This window comes from Scyliorhinus torazame, chromosome 21 (assembly GCF_047496885.1).
Source record: "Scyliorhinus torazame isolate Kashiwa2021f chromosome 21, sScyTor2.1, whole genome shotgun sequence".
Classification (NCBI taxonomy): Eukaryota; Metazoa; Chordata; class Chondrichthyes; order Carcharhiniformes; family Scyliorhinidae; genus Scyliorhinus; species Scyliorhinus torazame.
Genome location: NC_092727.1, coordinates 63333877 through 63352026, shown reverse-complemented (window position 1 = coordinate 63352026; position 18150 = coordinate 63333877). Strand labels below are relative to the sequence as shown.

The following is an 18150-nucleotide window of genomic DNA, read 5'->3' as shown; positions in this document are numbered from 1 at the left end:
CTGTGCTAAACCAGCCCCTTGTCTTCCTGCCACTGGGCATGGCAATGGAAAGACATCAAGCTCCCCCTTGTTATCATTGATACCTCCCAAACTGGCCCGACTGGGCCTAGGAAATTCAGCCCAGCATTTCAGATCAATGACATTTCATCAGAACTGGGAAAGGGTAGAAACGTAACGACTAAATAATCTAGGTGAGGGGATAAAGCAAAGGGAAAGTCTGTGATCTGGTTGGGATATTGATGAACAGAACAACCAATGGTGCCACAATACCATTAAAGAAAGTAATACAAGTAAAGAAAGAAAGTAGGTAAAGGTGTGATTGGCAGAAGTAGCCATTGCTGCATCCCAAATAGAAATACGGGAAATAAATAAAATCGGTGAAAGAAATTGAAACAACGTTGGGACAGAGGTAACAATCTGAAATTGTTAACACAAATTTGCATCTGGAAGGCTGTGAATGCTGTTTTACGGTAGCTTACTTTAATCTTCATCAAAACACAGAAAGATGAGCAGGGAAATAAGGTGTAGAAAACAAAATAAAAGGAGACTGGACAAACAGGGTCAACCGAAAGCACGCTTTCCATACAGCTGTCAGCAAAAGTGCATTTAGTTCCCCAATATAATGGGGACCACTTCTTGAAAAGTGGATACAGTATCCGATGTACCAGCACATTTCTATTTCACATTGGGTGGTGCAGCAGGATGAAGAGGGTCAAGCATTGTATCTCCCATGCTCTCCACAGAAAGATGCCAATAGAAGGGAAGGAAATGCTCGGGCTGATTGGGGACTATCAGGGAGTGTTGTCGGGAACAGTTTCTTGCAAGTGGTGAAAGGGGAAGGAGGGAAGGATACATTTTCTGGCGGCATCACCCTGGAATCGGAAGAAATGACAGTGGAGAATCCATCTAATACAAGGATTTGTAATACAATAGTATTTGATAATACAAGAGTGCACAAGCCAGTGAGCACTATCACTGTAAGGTAGAGAGTTAGTCTGGTCAAGCCAGCAGGAGGTTATCAGTTAGATTGATAGAGTGTCAACTCACAGCAGACTATGTACAGCAATCAGGAAGTTCAATAAAACAGTGTTGGACCATCTCCTGTGTCAGAAGCCTGGGCGAGATTCTCCGACCCCCCGCCGGGTCGGAGAATCGCTGGGGGCTGGCGTGAATCCCGCCCCCGCTGGTTGCCGAAGTCTCCGGCACCGGATATTCGGCGAGGGCGGGAATCGCGCCGCGCCGGTTGGCGGGCCCCCCCCGCTCGATTCTCCGGCCCGGATGGGCCGATGTCCCGCCGCTAAAATGCCTGTCCCGCCGGCGTAAATTAAACCACCTACCTTACCGGTGGGACAAGGTGGCGTGGGCGGGCTCCGGGGTCCTGGGGGGGGGGCCCCCACGGTGGTCTGGCCCGCGATCGGGGCCCACCGATCCGCGGGCGGGCCTGTGCTGTGGGGGCACTCTTTCCCTTCCGCCTCCGCAACGGTCTCCACCATGGCGGAGGCGGAAGAGACTCCCTCCACTGCGCATGCGCGGGAATGCCGTCAGCGCCCGCTGATGATCCCGCGCATGCGCCGCCCGGAGATGTCATTTCCGCGCCAGCTGGCGGGGCACCAAAGGCCTTTTCCGCCAGCTGGCGGGGCGGAAATTCGTCCGGCGCCGACCTAGCCCCTCGAGGTTGGGGCTCGGCCCCCAAAGATGCGGAGCATTCCGCACCTTTGGGGCGGCGCGATGCCTGTCTGATTTGCGCCTTTTTGGGCGCCGGTCGGCGGACATCGCGCCGTTGCCGGAGAATTTCGCCCCCTGTTTCTAGTTTCACTGCATTCAGTTGCAGTCAACGTTGAACCAACTTACTTAACACATCATGGTACCAGAGTGCTATTAATCCTAACGAACCTACCTCGAGTGCATCTGCAACGACCAGCAAGCAGCCATCCAGCAGCATGGAAAAGATCCAGCCCCCTCCGCAACTCCGGATCTCCGGCAACCTCGGCGCCAACTGGAAAGTCTTCAAACAGAAGTTCCTCCTGTACATCGAGGCCTCCGACCTCGAGGCCGCATCGGATGCCAGAAAGATCGCGCTGTTCCTGTCGACTGCGGGGATCATGCCATCCATATCTATAACTCGCTTACGTTTGCCGATGGCGAAGACAAGACAAAGTTCAAGGCAGTTCTGCTGAAATTCGAGAGCCACTGCAACATTGAGGCGAATGAGAGCTTTGAACGGTACATCTTCCAACAGAGGCTTCAGGGTAAGGATGAACCTTTTCAGTCCTTCTTGACCCATACCCGCATTTTTGCGCAGTCATGTAATTATGACTCGATGACTGATTCCATGATCTGGGATCAGATCGTTTTCGGGGTCCTGTCCGACTCCCTGCAGGAGCAGCTACTCAAAATTAAACCGTTGACCCTCTCTGTCATCATCGAAATGTGCGTTGTCCATGAGCATGCCAGAAATCGCGACTCCCGCATCAGGGCGGCAGAAACTGCAAAACTGGCCTCCCACGAGGCAGAAAGGGTGCAGGCCATAGCGAAAATGCAAGGCCTGAGCATCGAGGAGAGTTGCCGCTTCGCGCACTTTTCTCGGGTCCCCACGCATGCGCACCACGACCGGGTGGACGATGAGGCCGAAGACACTGAGGCGCATGCGCGAATGTCGGCCGACCGCACTGCGCATGCGCGATGGTGCACAGAACGTGCTGACGTCAGCGTCATCACGTGTCCGACTTGTGGCTCTGCTCATTTAAAGCAGCAATGTCCAGCCAAAGGCAGGCGATGTCTACAGTGTGGGAAGCCTATGCGGCCTTCTGCAGGTCCGCTCCACCGAACGACAGCCAGCGATCCCAGCTGCAACGCAGACGTGTCCGTTGCGTACAACAAGGCATGCAGGATTCTGATCCAAACAGCCCAACGGACCCCGATGCTGACTGCCGTGTGAACCGGGTGACTTCATTCGTCACATCGAGGCAAAGGTGCAGTTGTGTATCAGCAACCTCCCAGCCACTGATGACCGAGTTGTCCAGATACGTGAAGAAACTGCCAAAGATCCTCTACTGCAGCACGTGATGCAACACCGTGCCCATGGCTGGCAAAAGGGGCAATGCCCCCAGTTCTTCATTGTTAAGGATGAGTTAACGGTTGTCGAGGGGATCCTTCTTAAACTAGATAGAATCGTCATTCCCCATGCATGCAAGCCATGGTGCTCAGACAGATCCATGAGGGTCACCTTGGGATCGAAAAATGTCAACGCAGAGCTTGGCAGGCAGTCTACTGGCCAGGCCGTTGCCAACACGGTCCTCAACTGCACAACATGCCAGAAGTTTCAACCAGCTCAGCCCAAGGAAACACTGCAACAGCACGAGATCGTGACTTCTCCGTGGTCCAAGGTGGGGATAGACCTCTTTCAAGCAAATGGGCGTGATTATGTGCTCTTGGTCAACTACTTCTCCAGCTACCCGGAAGTGGTGAAACTGTCGGACCTCCTGTCCAAGTCAGTGATTAAAGCCTGCAAAGAGACGTTTGCCAGGCACGGCATACCACTCACAGTAATGAGTGACAACGGTCTATGTTTCTACAGCCAAGAGTGGTCCGACTTTGCACGATCCTACCACTTCAGTCACATCACATTCAGTCCCCATTACCCGCAATCAAACGGGAAGGCCGAAAAAGGGGTCCATGTTGTCAAGCGGTTGCTGAACAAGGCTGTAGACTCAGCCTCGGACTTCAATCTGGCGCTGTTGACATACAGGGCAACCCATCTGTCGACTGGTTTGTCTCCGGCGCAGCTGCTCATGAACCGCAACCTGAGGACGACTGTTCCAGCCATCCATGTTCCAGACCTTGACCACCTCACGGTGCTGCAGAAAGTGCAGCGATCCAGGGACCAGCAGCAGATCACGTATGATGCGCATGCCAAGGATCTACCTGCGCTGGCTCCAGACGATGTTGTTCGCATCCAGTTGCCTGAGGGAGGTTGGTCAGCCCCAGCTATTGTCATCAGGCAGGCTGCCCCCAGGTCCTTCGTTGTCCAAATGGCTGATGGCTCCATTCTACGGCGCAACAGGAGGGCGCTACGAAAAGTTCCCTGCCCACCACCTGGCCGCACTTCTCCGCATGTCATCATGCCTCCTCCGGACATCTCGCACCACGAGGCCACCGACATGGCAGCAATCCTGCCTGTCCAAGTGCCGGCGTCCCCCCCTCCACCTCTGAGGCGATCGACAAGAATTTGTCGCCCGCCACAAAGACTGAATCTACAAACTTAAATCTTGTAAATTTTGTTCAGTTTGCTCTGCATCTGCACGATAGACACCTTCCCATGTACACATGTTCATTCACTCACCGCTTGTATATAATCATGCATGTATATATATTGCCATGTTCCAAAATTTACTTCAAACAGGGGAGATGCCATAATATCCACTCATGTATGTAATGAGATGTAGACAGGCAGTGATTGGCACACAGGATAACCAATGAACACACACGACACATAACAACCAATCACCAGACAGGACACCACCACTATAAAGCACACAGGGCATTCAGACTCTCTCTCTCTCTACAGGACACAGCTACTGAGATAGTAAGAGTGCACAAGCCAGTGAGCACTATCACCATGAGGTAGAGGGTTAGTCTGGGTCAAGCCAGCAGGAGGTTATCAGTTAGATTGATAGAGTGTCAACTCACAGCAGACTATGTACAGCAATCAGGAAGGTCAATAAAACAGTGTTGGACCATCTCCTGTGTCAGAAGCCTGTTTCTAGTTTCACTGCATCCAGTTGCAGTCAACGTTGAACCAACTTACTTAAAACATCAAGTACCATGCTCAGATCTATTAAAGTGGGCTTGTAAAGGTGCAAAGTTCAGGCAGTAAATTGTTAAGAAAAGAATTGTTCAGGGTCAGAGAGAGGAAGATCACAGTGCAATGAATTCACAGCGGGTGGTTGCCTCCAACAGTCCAAAGATGTGCAGGTTAGGTGGATTAACCGTGCTAAATTGCCCCTTAGTGCCCAAAAGGTTAGGTGGGGTTACGAGGATAGGATGGAGGCGTAGATTTAAGTAGGGTGCTCTTTCCAAGGGCCGGTGCAGACTCGATGGGCCAAATGTCCTCCTTCTGCGCTGTGAATTCCATGATTATGAAAAGGCAGGGAGGACTACGGCATCCCACCAGCCAACCAGAATCGAAAGCATTTGCAGGTAGCAAGCAACAACGTGCCAGAAAACAAAAGCGAAAGCGACTGGTAACGCAAATATGGCAGTCTTGGACACAGGCCCTTCAAAGATACAGGGCAAAGCGTAAGAAAAGCAAGAAGCCGGCATCTATGAAATATGGAAGAAAGTGAAGGGAAAGAGGATCCAGAAAGGTGTTGGACCCATGAGTTGTTGACACTTTCCATCCATCACACCTGAAAGGAAGAAAAAAAAAGTTTTCTATTAAAGCACCAATGAGACCAAGAGTGAAATAAAATTGTGGAGCAGGACAGCTTTTGAGATGAGTGGGTCAGTGCTGCTGAAAAGTGAGGTAAAAATCATGATTCGAACTCATTCACACTTTTCAATCACATTGTGTTTGAATAAACTAGCAAAATTGGAAAGATCAAATCAGTGTGTATAATTATTCTACTCATATCTGGCAATGGCATTTCAGGATTAAATATTGAAAGTAGAACCCAGAGCTATGTATCTTAACCTTCACATTTCTATTGATTGTACGAAGCAAAATCTTAAATGGCACTTTTTGGAATTTTAGACACTGATCTGATCTTCCTAATAACAGGATACAGCCATTATTGATTTAACTTATTTCCAATGTTCATGAAAACCTAAAAGTTTATTCCCAATTTTTGGTTACATTTCTTTAACCACAGAACCACTAACATCGCCGGAGATATCTTTTGATCAACCAACTGGAGTGTATTTAAAAGGAGAGACAGCCACCGTTATCTGCACTTTGAACAGAGAATATAACAGCATCATCTACTTTTATAGAAATAGTGAACTGCTGTCCCCTCGTCAACTCTTTCCAAAGGACAACAGTGGGACATTTCTGGTCACCAATAAAAACCAAGGAGGGTTGTACCAGTGCAAATATAGAACTTCCATCAAAACAAGATGGTTCGAATCCCCACTCAGCGAGGCTGTGATGGTCACCGTGGCAGGCAAGTAAAGGAAGGAGAAATTGTTAATATGTCTATTCAATGCATTTTTCAAAATATATTATCAAGAATTCATGTTTGTTTTAGAATAAGAATATATAATATTCACAAATGAGTCTCTGAGTTTAATTCTTGACTAGCCTTGTGTATCCTGGGCTCACAGATGCAAAGCTGAAAAGAGTATTGTCAACTGAAGCATAGTAATTCCAAGTGTGAGCAGAATTACATCTTAGACGGTGGCAATAAATGCGCAATCACACTTCACAGAGTACACTCCTATTGAGTTTATTTTAAAATAATTTCACAACAAAGAATTCTAGAGACTTCTGCGGGATTGGGAACCTGAATTGTAGCTCCAGTATTCAGGAGGTTGAGAGTAGTGAGGTTATGAGTAAGGTTTCAAAGTTGCAGGAGTATACCGGCAGGCAGGAAGGTGGTTTAAAGTGTCTTCTTCAATGCCAGGAGCATCCGGAATAAGGTGGGTGAACTTGCGGCATGGGTTGGTACCTGGGACTTCGATGTTGTGGCCATTTCGGAGACATGGATAGAGCAGGGACAGGAATGGTTGTTGCAGGTGCCGGGGTTTAGATATTTCAGTAAGCTCAGGGAACGTGGTAAAAGAGGGGGAGGGGTGGCATTGTTAGTCAAGGACAGTATTACGGTGGCAGAAAGGACATTTGATGAGGACTCGTCTACTGAGGTAGTATGGGCTGGGGTTAGAAACTGGAAAGGAGAGATCACCCTGTTAGGGGTTTTCTATAGGCTTCCGAAAGGTTCCAGAGATGTATAGGAAAGGATTGCAAAGATGATTCTGGATAGGAGCGAAAGCAACAGGGTAGTTGTTATGGGGGACTTTAACTTTCCAAATATTGACTGGAAACACTATAGTGTGAGTACTTTAGATGGGTCCGTTTTTGTCCAATGTGTGCAGGAGGGTTTACTGACACAGTATGTAGATAGGCCAACGCGAGGTGAGGCCATATTGGATTTGGTACCGGGTAATGAACCAGGACAGGTGTTAGATTTGGAGGTAGGTGAGCACTTTGATGATAGTGACCACAATTCGATTATGTTTACTTTAGTGATGGAAAGGGATAGGTATATACCGCAGGGCAAGAGTTATGTCTGGGGGAAAGGCAATTATGATGCGATGAGGCAAGACTTAGGATGCATCGGATGGAGAGGAAAACTGCAGGGGATGGGCACAATTGAAATGTGGAGCTTGTTCAAGGAACACCTACTGCGTGTCCTTGATAAGTATATACCTGTCAGGCAGGGAGGAAGTGGTCGAGCGAGGGAACCGTGGTTTACTAAAGCAGTCGAAACACTTGTCAAGAGGAAGAAGGAGGATTATGTAAAGATGAGACATGAAGGTTCAGTTAGGACGCTCGAGAGTTACAAGTTAGCTAGGAAGGACCTAAAGAGAGAGCTAAGAAGAGCCAGGAGGGGACATGAGAAGTCTTTGGCAGGTAGGATCAAGGATAACCCTAAAGCAATGTTGTCGAGGAGAATACTGAGATTCAGGCCACTAGACTAGAAGGGCTTGAGGTTCATAAGGAGGAGGTGTTAGCAATTCTGGAAAGTGTGAAAATAGATAAGTCCCCTGGGCCAGATGGGATTTAACCTAGGATTCTCTGGGAAGCTAGGGAGGAGATTGCTGAGCCTTTGGCTTTGATCTTTAAGTCATCTTTGTCTACAGGAATAGTGCCAGAAGGGTGGAGGATAGCAAATGTTGTCCCCTTGTTCAAAAATGGGAATAAAGACAACCCCGGTAACTGTAGACCCGTGAGCCTTACTTCTGTTTGTGGGCAAAGTCTTGGAAAGGTTGATAAGAGATAGGATGTATAATCATCTGGAAAGGAATAATTTGATTAGAGATAGTCAACACGGTTTTGTGAAGGGTAGGTCGTGCATCACAAAACTTATTGAGTTCTTTGAAAAGGTGACCAAACAGGTGGATGAGGGTAAAGCAGTTGATGTGGTGTAAGTGGATTTCAGTAAAGCGCTTGATAAGGTTCCCCACGGTAGGCTACTGCAGAAAATACAGAGGCATGGGATTCAGGGTGATTTAGCAGTTTGGATCAGAAATTGGCTAGCTGGAAGAAGACAAAGGGTGGGGGTTGATGGGAAATGTTCAGCCTGGAGTCCAGTTACTAGTGGTGTACCACAAGGATCTGTTTTGGGGCCACTGCTGTTTGTCATTTTTATAAATGACCTGGAGGAGGGCATAGAAGGATGGGTGAGTAAATTTGCAGATGACACTGAAGTCGGTGGAGTTGTGGACAGTGCGGAAGGATGTTACAAGGCACAGAGGGACATAGATAAGCTGTAACGCTGGGCTGAGAGGTGGCAAATGGAGTTTAATGCAGAAAAGTGTGAGGTGATTCATTTTGGAAGGAATAACAGGAAGACAGAGTACTGGGCTAATGATAAGATTCTTGGCAGTGTGGATGAGCAGAGAGATCTCGGTGTCCATGTACATAGATCCCTGAAAGTTGCCACCCAGGTTGAGAGGGTTGTTAAGAAGGCGTACGGTGTGTTAGCTTTTATTGGTAGAGGGATTGAGTTTCAGAGCCATGAGGTCATGTTGCAGCTGTACAAAACTCTGGTGCGGCCGCATTTGGAGTATTGCGTGCAATTCTGGTCGCCGCATTATAGGAAGGATGTGGAAGCATTGGAAAGGGTGCAGAGGAGATTTACCAGAATGTTGCCTGGTATGGAGGGAAGGTCTTAGGAAAGGCTGAAGGACTTGAGGCTATTTTCGTTGGAGAGAAGAAGTTTAAGAGGTGACTTAATTGAGGCATACAGGATGATCAGAGGATTGGATAGGGTGGACAGTGAGAGCCTTTTTCTTCGGATGGTGATGTCTAGCATGAGGGGACATAGCTTTAAATTGAGGGGAGATAGATATAGGACAGATGTCAGAGGTAGGTTCTTTACTCAGAGAGTAGTAAGGGCGTGGAATGCGCTGCTTGCAACAGTGGTGGACTCGCCAACACTAAGGGCATTCAAATGGTCATTGGATAGACACATGGACGATAAGGGAATAGTGTAGATGGGCTTTAGAGTGGTTTCGCAGGTCGGTACAACATCGAGGGCCGAAGTTTCTGTACTGCGCTGTGATGTTCTATGTTCTATGTTCTATTCTCCGTCGGTGGGATCCTCCGCTTCGCTGGCAGCAGACCCGAGCCCGCGGGTTTCCCGACAGTGTAGGATGGCCACAATGGGAAACCTCATTGGCCGACTGCCGGAACGGAGGATCCCACTGCCAGTGGGGTTATGCTGTGCCGGAAAACAGGGCTGGCGGGACTGAGAATCCCGCCCCCTGTCTTCCTGTTCCTTGTGAACTGAAAGTCCAGACATCCTTTTTCTAATCTTTCCTAGTTTAAAAATTCACAAGAGCCACAAAAATTAGGAACAGGAAACTATTCAGCCTATTACACTCTTTCACCATCCGATAAGGTAATTATTGATCTGGATAAAAGCAAATTACTGCGGATACTGGAAAATCTTGGCAGGTCTGGCAGCATCTGTAAGGAGAGAAAAGAGCTAATGTTTCGAGTCCAGGTGACCCCTTGTCATAGCTTTGTCAAAGATTGTTGATCTGAGTTTGACCTCAAGTCCACATACCTCTTTGCCCCCCATAACCTTTGACTTCCTTGTTGATCAAAAGTCTATCAAACTCAGCCTTGAATATATTCAAACAACCTGCTGCTACTGCTAGCTGGGGAAGAGAATTCTACAGACTAACAACCATCTGACAAATCTCAGTCTTAAATGGGAGACCTAGGGTGCAATTTAATGGAAAAAAATAGTCTCATTTTGGGTGCGTTTAGCGGAGTGTTTCTCAGCGTTGAACAACCTCACTATCAACCGGACTCTTTTTTTTTTTACCTCAGTGAGGAACACCCGCCAAGCCGCACTCACCTTCAATTCCTACACAGCCGAGCTCAGCCCAGTGGCACTGCCAGGGTGCCTGTGTGGCAGTGCCAAGGTATCCAGGTGGCATTTGGGAGTGCTAGGGTGCCACCCTGCCCAGAGCCCAACTAACCGGGGGCCTTCGATGACCTGGACGTCCCACCCCAGAGGCTGTTACGCTTGATCCACGTTTGTGTGGACCAGTGTTAAACGGTGCCATTGGGCTGAGGTCTCCCAGGAGCTGGGGTTCAATCCTGGGCCTTGGGAGACTCCAGTGCAGAAATATTTAAGTGACGCTAACTGTTCAATTCAATATGCAAATGAGTGGGATCCAGATTGTGAAGTCTCCCGAGATCTTGCAAGGCGTGCTTCGTGTTGCAAATCTTGAGAGGTTTCTTGCGAGATTTAACTGCCTCGTTGCGACCCGAGTTGGGCGAGTTCATTCGAGCCCCTCATTTTTAGATTGTGCCCCTAGTTCTACACTCCCCCACATGGGAAAACATCATTTCAGCATTCACCCAAGCAAGTCCCCTCAGGATGTTTCAGTAAGATCATATTTCATTTTTCTACATTCCAATGTGTATAGACTCAAACTTTCCTCTTAAGCTAACCCCTTCATCCCAGATATCAATTTAGTGAACCCTTTCAAAATTGCTTTTGATATCATTATATCCTTCTGTACATAAGGAGACCACAACAGTACACAGCATATTGGACGTGGTCTCTCAAAAACCCTGTACAACTGAAGCAAAACATCCCTGCTTTTATATTCTGGTCTCCATGCAATTAATTACAACATTCCATTTGCCTTCCTAACCACTTGCTGTACCTGCAGACTAACATTTTTGGGTTTCATGTGCCAGGACACCCAGATCCTTTTGTACCTCTCTCTTTTCACAATGTGCAATGCTGCTTTTCTATTTTTCTTGCCAAAGTGAACAAGTTCACATTTTCCCACATCATAAAACTTTTTTCTCAATCATTTTATCTATTCTTTTTCTGACTGTTTTCTATCCACCTTTGTGTCACCAGCAAATTTAGCAACTATATATTTGGTACCTGTATTCAAATATAATAATATAGATTGTAAATTGTTGAGGACCCAGCACTGATCCCTGTGGCACTCCACTCGTTACATTCTGCCATCCTGAAAATGACCCATTTATGTGTTCCTTTAGAACAAAGAATACAGCACAGGAACAGGCCCTTCAACCCTCCAAGCCTGTACCGGTCATGATACCAACCTTTGCCAAAACCCTCAGCACTTCCTTGTGCCGTATCCCTCTATACCCATCCTATCCATGTGTTTGTCAAGATGCTTTTTGAACGCCGTTGATGTATCTGCTTGCACAACCTCGCCTGGCAACGTGTTCCAGGCACTCACTACCCTCTGCATGAAGAAAAAACTGACTCGCACATCTCCTCTAAACTTTGCCCCATGGACCTTAAACCTATGCCCCCGGGTGACTGACCCCTTCACCCTGGGAAAGAGTGCCTGCCTGTCCACTCTATCCATGCCCCTCATAATCTTGTAGACCTCGATCAGGTCACCCCCTCAACCTCCGTCTTTCTAATGAAAACAGTTTGAATCTATGCAGCCTCTCCACATAGCTAACACACTCCAGACCAGGCAACATCCTGGGAAACGTTTTCTGTCCCCCCCCTCCAAAGCCTCCACATCCTTCTGGTAGAGTGGCGACCAGAATTGTGCGCAATATTCTAAGTTTGGCCTCACCAAGGTTCTGTACAATTTTAGCATGACTTGCCAGTTTTTATACTTTAGCTAAGCAATTCTCTGTCCCTCCACCATGTTCTCTTACTTTATGTCTTAAACCTTGCTGTAGCATTGTATCAGGTGCATTCAGAAAGTCCATTTGCACTATAGTTTAAATACATACCACCTGATTATGTGTAACCAGCTAAACTCTTTGGATGGTGCCAGGGGTATATTGTTCAGCCTAACAGCATGAGTGACTCGGAGTATAGTGAAAGTAGGAAGGAACTTAAATGTGGAATTAGGAGGGTGAAAAGGGGCCATGAAATGTCTTTAACAAACATGATCAAGGAGAATCCCAAGGCTTTTTCATGCGTATATTAGAAACCAAGAAGGTAGCAGGAGAAAGAGTAGGCCCATTCAAAGTCGATGGAGGGAAGTTATGCATGGAATCACAAGAAGTGGGTAATATCCTTCATGTGTACTTTGTGTCGGTATTCATCAGTGAGAAGGATGTTGAGGTCAGGGATAGGTGTGTGAACGATCCTGAGAATGTCAATATATCAAAGGAGGAACTGTTGAGTATGCTAAATTGCATTAAGGTAAACAAGTCCCCGGGGCCAGATGGGATCTATCCCAGGTAACTGCGCGAGGCAAGGGGAGAAATAGCTGGGGCCTTCAGATATCTTCACATCCTCTTTGATCACAGGCAATGTTCCAGAGGACAGGAGAATAGCCAATGTTATTTCCTTCAGGGCGGCACGGTAACATAGTGGTTAGCACTGTTGCTTCACAGCACCAAGGTCCTGAGTTCGATTTCCGCCTTGGGTCACTGTCTATGTGGAGTCTGCACATTCTTCCTGTGTCTGTGTGGGTTTCCTCCAGGTGCTCCGGTTTCCTCCCACAAAGTCCCGAAAAACGTGCTTGTCAGGTGAATCATAGAATCATAGAATTTACAGTGCAGAAGGAGGCCATTTGGCCCATCGAGTCTGCACCGGCTCTTGGAAAGAGCACCCTACCCAAGGTCAACACCTCTACCCTATCCCCATAACCCAGTAACCCCACCCAACACTAAGGGCAATTTTGGACACTAAGGGCAATTTATCATGGCCAATCCACCTAACCTGCACATCTTTGGACTGTGGGAGGAAACCGGAGCACCCGGAGGAAACCCACGCACACACGGGGAGGATGTGCAGACTCCGCACAGACAGTGACCCAAGCCAGAATCGAACCTGGGACCCTGGAGCTGTGAAGCAATTGTGCTATCCACAATGCTACCGTGCTGCAGAATTGGACATTCTGAATTCTCCCTCAGGCACCGGAGTGTGGCGACTAGGGGATTTTCACAGAACTTCATTGCAGTGTTAATGTAAGCCTACTTCTGACACCAATAAAGATAATTATTATTGTGTGAGAAAGTAACCAGGGATAATCCAGCAAATGAAAGGCCAATGAGCCTGACATCAGTGGTGGGGAAGCTTTTGGAACTGAAGGACAGGATATATACACATTTGGAGAAAAACGGACTAGTTAGTGACAGGCAGTATAGTTTTGTGTGGGGAAGGTCATGTCTCACCAACTTGATTGGGTTTCTTGAAGAGGTGACAAAGAAAATTGATCAGGGAAGGGCTGTGGATGTAGTTTATAGGGACTTTAGTAAGGCATTTGACAAGTTTCCACATGGCAGACTGGTACAAAAACTAAAATCACATGGGATTTGGGGCAGGGCTGGCTAGATGGATACAGAACTGGCTTGGTTATTGACGACAGAGAGTAGCGGTGGAAGGTGTTTTTCTGAATGGAGATCTGTAGCTGGTGATGTTCCGCAGGGATCAGTGCTGGGACCTCTGTTTTTTGTAGTATATATAAATGATCTGGAGGAAAATGTGGGTGGTCTGATTAGTAAGTTTGTGGATGACACGAAGATTGGCGGAGTTTCTGATAGTGCTGAGGATTGTCAGAGGATACAACAGGATAGATAGATAGATTGGAGACTTGAGCACAGAAATGGCAGATGGAGTTTAATCCGGACAAATGCGAATTGATGCATTTTGGAGGATCAAATCTAGGTTTGAATTATACTGTAAATGGCAGAATGCTTAGGAACATTAACATATTGAGGGATCTGGGCGTGCAGGTCCACAGTTCCCTAAAAGGTGATTAAGAGGGCATATGGCATGCTTGCCTTCATCAGCCGGGGCATTGAGTACAGGAGTTGGGAAGTCATGTTCCAGCTGTACAAAATCTTGGGTAGGTCACATTTGGAGTATTGCGTGCAGTTCTGGTCACCGCATTATCAGATGGACATGGAAGCTTTGGAGAGAGTGCAAAGAAAGGTTCATCAGGATGTTGCCTCGTCTCGAGGGTGTTGGCTATGAGGAGAGGTTGAATAAACTAGGATTGTTTTCACTGGATAGACAGAGGTTGAGGGGAGACCTCATAGAGGTCCACAGAATTATGGGAGCATAGACAAGGTGGATAGTCGGAGGCTTTTTCCAAGGGTGGAAACAAGGGGGCACAGGCTCAAGGTGAGAGGGGGAAAGTTTAAAGGGAGATGTGCGGGGTAGGTATTTCACGCTGAGAGTGGTGAGTGCCTGGAACGTGCTGCCAGAGGATGTGGTGGAAGCCGACACATTAGCAACATTTAGGAGGCATCTGGATGGGTACATGAATAGTGAGGAAATAGAGGGACACGGACTGAGTAAGCGCAGAAGGTTTTGTTTTTAGTTAGGGCATCATGATCAGCACAGGCCGAAGGACCTGTTCCTGTGCTGTTCTGTTCTTTGATCTTTGACACTGATAGAAAGGCAAATGCTGAATGTAGTTCTGTGACCAGAATCTCATAAATCTCTCAATCATTTTACATTTCATGGCTCTCTTCCACTGTCTTAATACTTCCACATAATTGGTGTCATTTGCAAATTACTGGTCATGCTCATAACACTACACTTAGGGTCATTAATAAAAGTCATGAAGAGGAAAGGACGTTCCAGAAATTTCTGGGAGGCACAACACTTCATTGAAGGCGAGAAACATTCTTCAACTGTAATGTTTTGGCTTCAGGACTGTAGCCAGTTCTAAATTCCCCCATCACTTCATTACTGATACCAAAAGATTCCATTATAAAAAGTGAAGTGCTGAAAAAATGTCTCCAACCTATTGTTCCCTCACTCCCATCCCCCCCCTCTCATACAAACAAATTCCCTCATCTCACAATCCCCACACAATCACCCAGCTGAAAAAACAAACAAACACCAAAACCCAAACAAGCACGTCTCCATCCCACAAAAGTGCACATCAGAGAAAAAGACATTGCCAACATCCACCAAAAAGAAAACCTGAAAAGGAAAAAACTTTCCCCACCCCTTCTTCAATAGAAGTCAAAAACAGAAGAGAAAAAAATAAAAAAGAGACCCAATATAAGCCACAAGTTGCATCAAAGTTCGAGAGTTCTCAGTCCTTTTCTTTTCGCAAAGTCCAGCGCGTCTTCGGGCGACTCACAATAATGATGCTGGTCCTCATACGTGACCCAGAGACGGGCCGGATACAGCAGTCCAAACTTCAACTGTTTCTTGAAGAAGATTGACTTAACTTGGTTGAAGCCTGCCCTTTTCCTACTCACCTCCACACTCAGGTCCTGGTACACCCGCAGGATACTGTTATCCCATTTACAACTCCGTGTTCGCTTGGCCCACTGAAGAATACATTCCTTGTCCAGGAACGTGTGGAATCTCACCACCATTGCCCTCGGAGGGTTCCCCGTTCGCGGCTTCTTCGCAACCGCTCTGTACGCCCTATCCTCCTCCAAGGGTCGGGAGAATGCCCCCTCCCCCAGCAGCTTTTCGAACATACCCGCCCCAGAATCAGTTCCCTCAGACCCGGGAGCCTGACAATTCTTAAGTTCTGCCGGCGGGACCTATTCTCTAGGTCCTCCACCTTCTCCAGGAGCCTTTTCTGCTGTTCCCTCAGCATCCCCACCTCCAGCTCCACCGCAGTTTGATGCTCCTCCTGCTCAGCCAGCGCCTTCTCAACCTTCTGGATCGCCCGATCCTGGGCGTCCAACCTGTGTTCCAGCCGATCAATCGACTCTTTAATCGGGTCCAGGCAGTCCTGTTTCTGCTTGGAAAAGCCGTCCTGGATGATTTGCATCAATTGCTCGGTTGATCGCTGGGCCGACACACCAGGGGTCCGGTCTTCGGCCATGCTGTCTCCTGCTGCAGCTTCAGCACAGCTCTTGCCTATCTTCCTATTTCTGCCTTTTCGTGCACTTCTCGTTCTGTTGCCCATACACCCATACGTGGAAACGGTGCCCAATTGCCTCAGCCTTCAAATTTATCATTTAAAACTGGAATAAAGTCAAGGGGAAAGGTCCAAATGTCCGACCAGAGCGGGAGCCACCAAATGTGCGACTTAATCCTTCATAGCCGTCACCGGAATAAGCGAATCCTCCATTATTAACATCCCCGGGGTTACCGTTAACCAGAAACTGAGCTGTACCAAGGCTGGGAACTGAATATTCAAGGGTATTAGATATTTGGGAAGGACAGCCAAAAAGGTAAAGAGAATGGGTGGTATTGTTAATTAAGATTGAAAACAGTACACTAGTGGTTAGCATTGCTGCCACACAGCGCCAGAGACTCGGGTTCAATTCTGGCCTTGAGTGACTGTCTGTGTGGAATTTGCACATTCCCCCGTGTCTGCGTGGGTTGCGGGTGCTCCGTTTTCCTCCCATAGTGCAAAGAGGTGCAGGTTTGGTGGATTGGCCATGCTAAATTGTCCCTTAGTGTCTGTAATAGGTCCACGGAGGCACAAGTCCCGTCACCAGCATTCCTTTTATTTGCAAACACTACAGCTGAACAACTATGACCTTTCAGTCTGCGGTCTACACCGGGGGTGCAGAGGATCTGACACTCCCTGTTATATATTCAGAAAGGGGTTCCCTGATTGGGCCACTAATCAGGGAACTCGTATTCTAATTGGCCAATCTCAAAGGCCTGGCCTAAGTCATTACCCAAAATCCGAGGAGCCCCCATGGTCCTTGTGACTCATGGGTCTCCTGCTTTGTTTTTGCGCCGGGTCCGGCTCCTCCACTTCAGCCTCCGACTTAGCGGGGGTTTTAACGGATAGGCACCCGCCTTTTCCGATGTGAGCGCCTCCGGCGGCAGGAGTACAGCTATGGCATCATCCACGGTGTCCATATCAGAGTCCGATGTCCTCACCAGTGGTGTCGGAAGGGCATGAATAGTTTGTCGGGGAGGACTCTCCACGGTCCTTGGTATGCTGGTCTGAGTCAGCTCCAGAGGAGGGAACAAATCTGAGGCCCGTACCTGGTCCAGATTTTTCTTTTATTCCATGTTTTCCCACAAATATCTCATACAACACAGGTCCTGTCCTGGCCTTGACTGTTCCTGCTACCCATGTGGGGCCATTCGCATAATTTGTGACCCATACATTTTCACCCGCGTTGAACTGCCTTTCTCGGCGAGTGTTGTCGTGGCCCCTGCATTGGGCCGCTTGGTGTCGCTCTATTCTGCCACCGAAATTCGGGAATAGTAGACTCAGCCGGGCTCGGAGTCATATACCCATGAGTAGCTCCGCTGGTGCTATTCCCTGATGTGTTAAGTACTCCGGGATAACACAGGCTGCAACTGGAAGCAGCTTTAACCAAAAGATACTCCAGACCTTAAAGTTAGTTCAATCTGATTTATTGAACCAGTAGCACAGTTAGCACAGTTCTCTATGGGTTCGACTCTCTGCTAACCTAAGTGTGGTTACTCTGTCCGACTGAACCAGACTAGCTCTTAGCCACATGCTGGAGGTGTGATACTGTACATACACCCTGACTCACTCTGTAGATGTTCATCAGTGGAAAGAGGCGGAGTGTGAGTGCCTTGTGCCTTTTATAGTGAGATACCACCCCTGAGTGTCCTGCCTGCTCATTGGTCATGTCCTGTTCTCTGTGTTCATTAGCTGCCTGTCTGTGCCTGTCTGTATATCATTATCTGCATATCATGACATCTCCCTTTTAAAAAAATGTTTTGTTGGCACATGGGAACGTACTTACATGTGGTGGCATATATTAACATATTTACAAGCGGTTGCATATGTGGACGTATTTACATGTGAAGACAGCTGTGATTTACATGTGAGAAAACAGAACATAGCAAACAAAACAAATGTTCATAAGTCCAGTTTCTGGGGTTTGCATCTGATCCTTGTCGACGGCCGGAGAGGTGGTGGTGGGGACGACGGCGCCTTGACAGGCGGGATGGAAGCCTGACTGGTGGCCTCGTAGTTCGAGGTATCAGGAGGTGGCAAAACAACGGAAGGAAACGGAGAAGAAAGCGGTTGCGGGCA

At 47.8% G+C, this 18150-nt stretch overlaps 1 protein-coding gene across 1 annotated transcript in view; it reads left to right on the top strand.

Moving 5' to 3' along the window:
• The window catches only part of LOC140398321 (Fc receptor-like protein 5), a 293198-nt gene that overhangs the window by 60447 nt on the left and 214601 nt on the right, over positions 1 to 18150 (top strand). The window contains exon 6 of the mRNA XM_072486879.1: positions 5871 to 6161. Within this exon, the coding sequence (XP_072342980.1) occupies positions 5871 to 6161 (291 nt within the window). The remainder of the gene's footprint in view (positions 1 to 5870; positions 6162 to 18150) is intronic.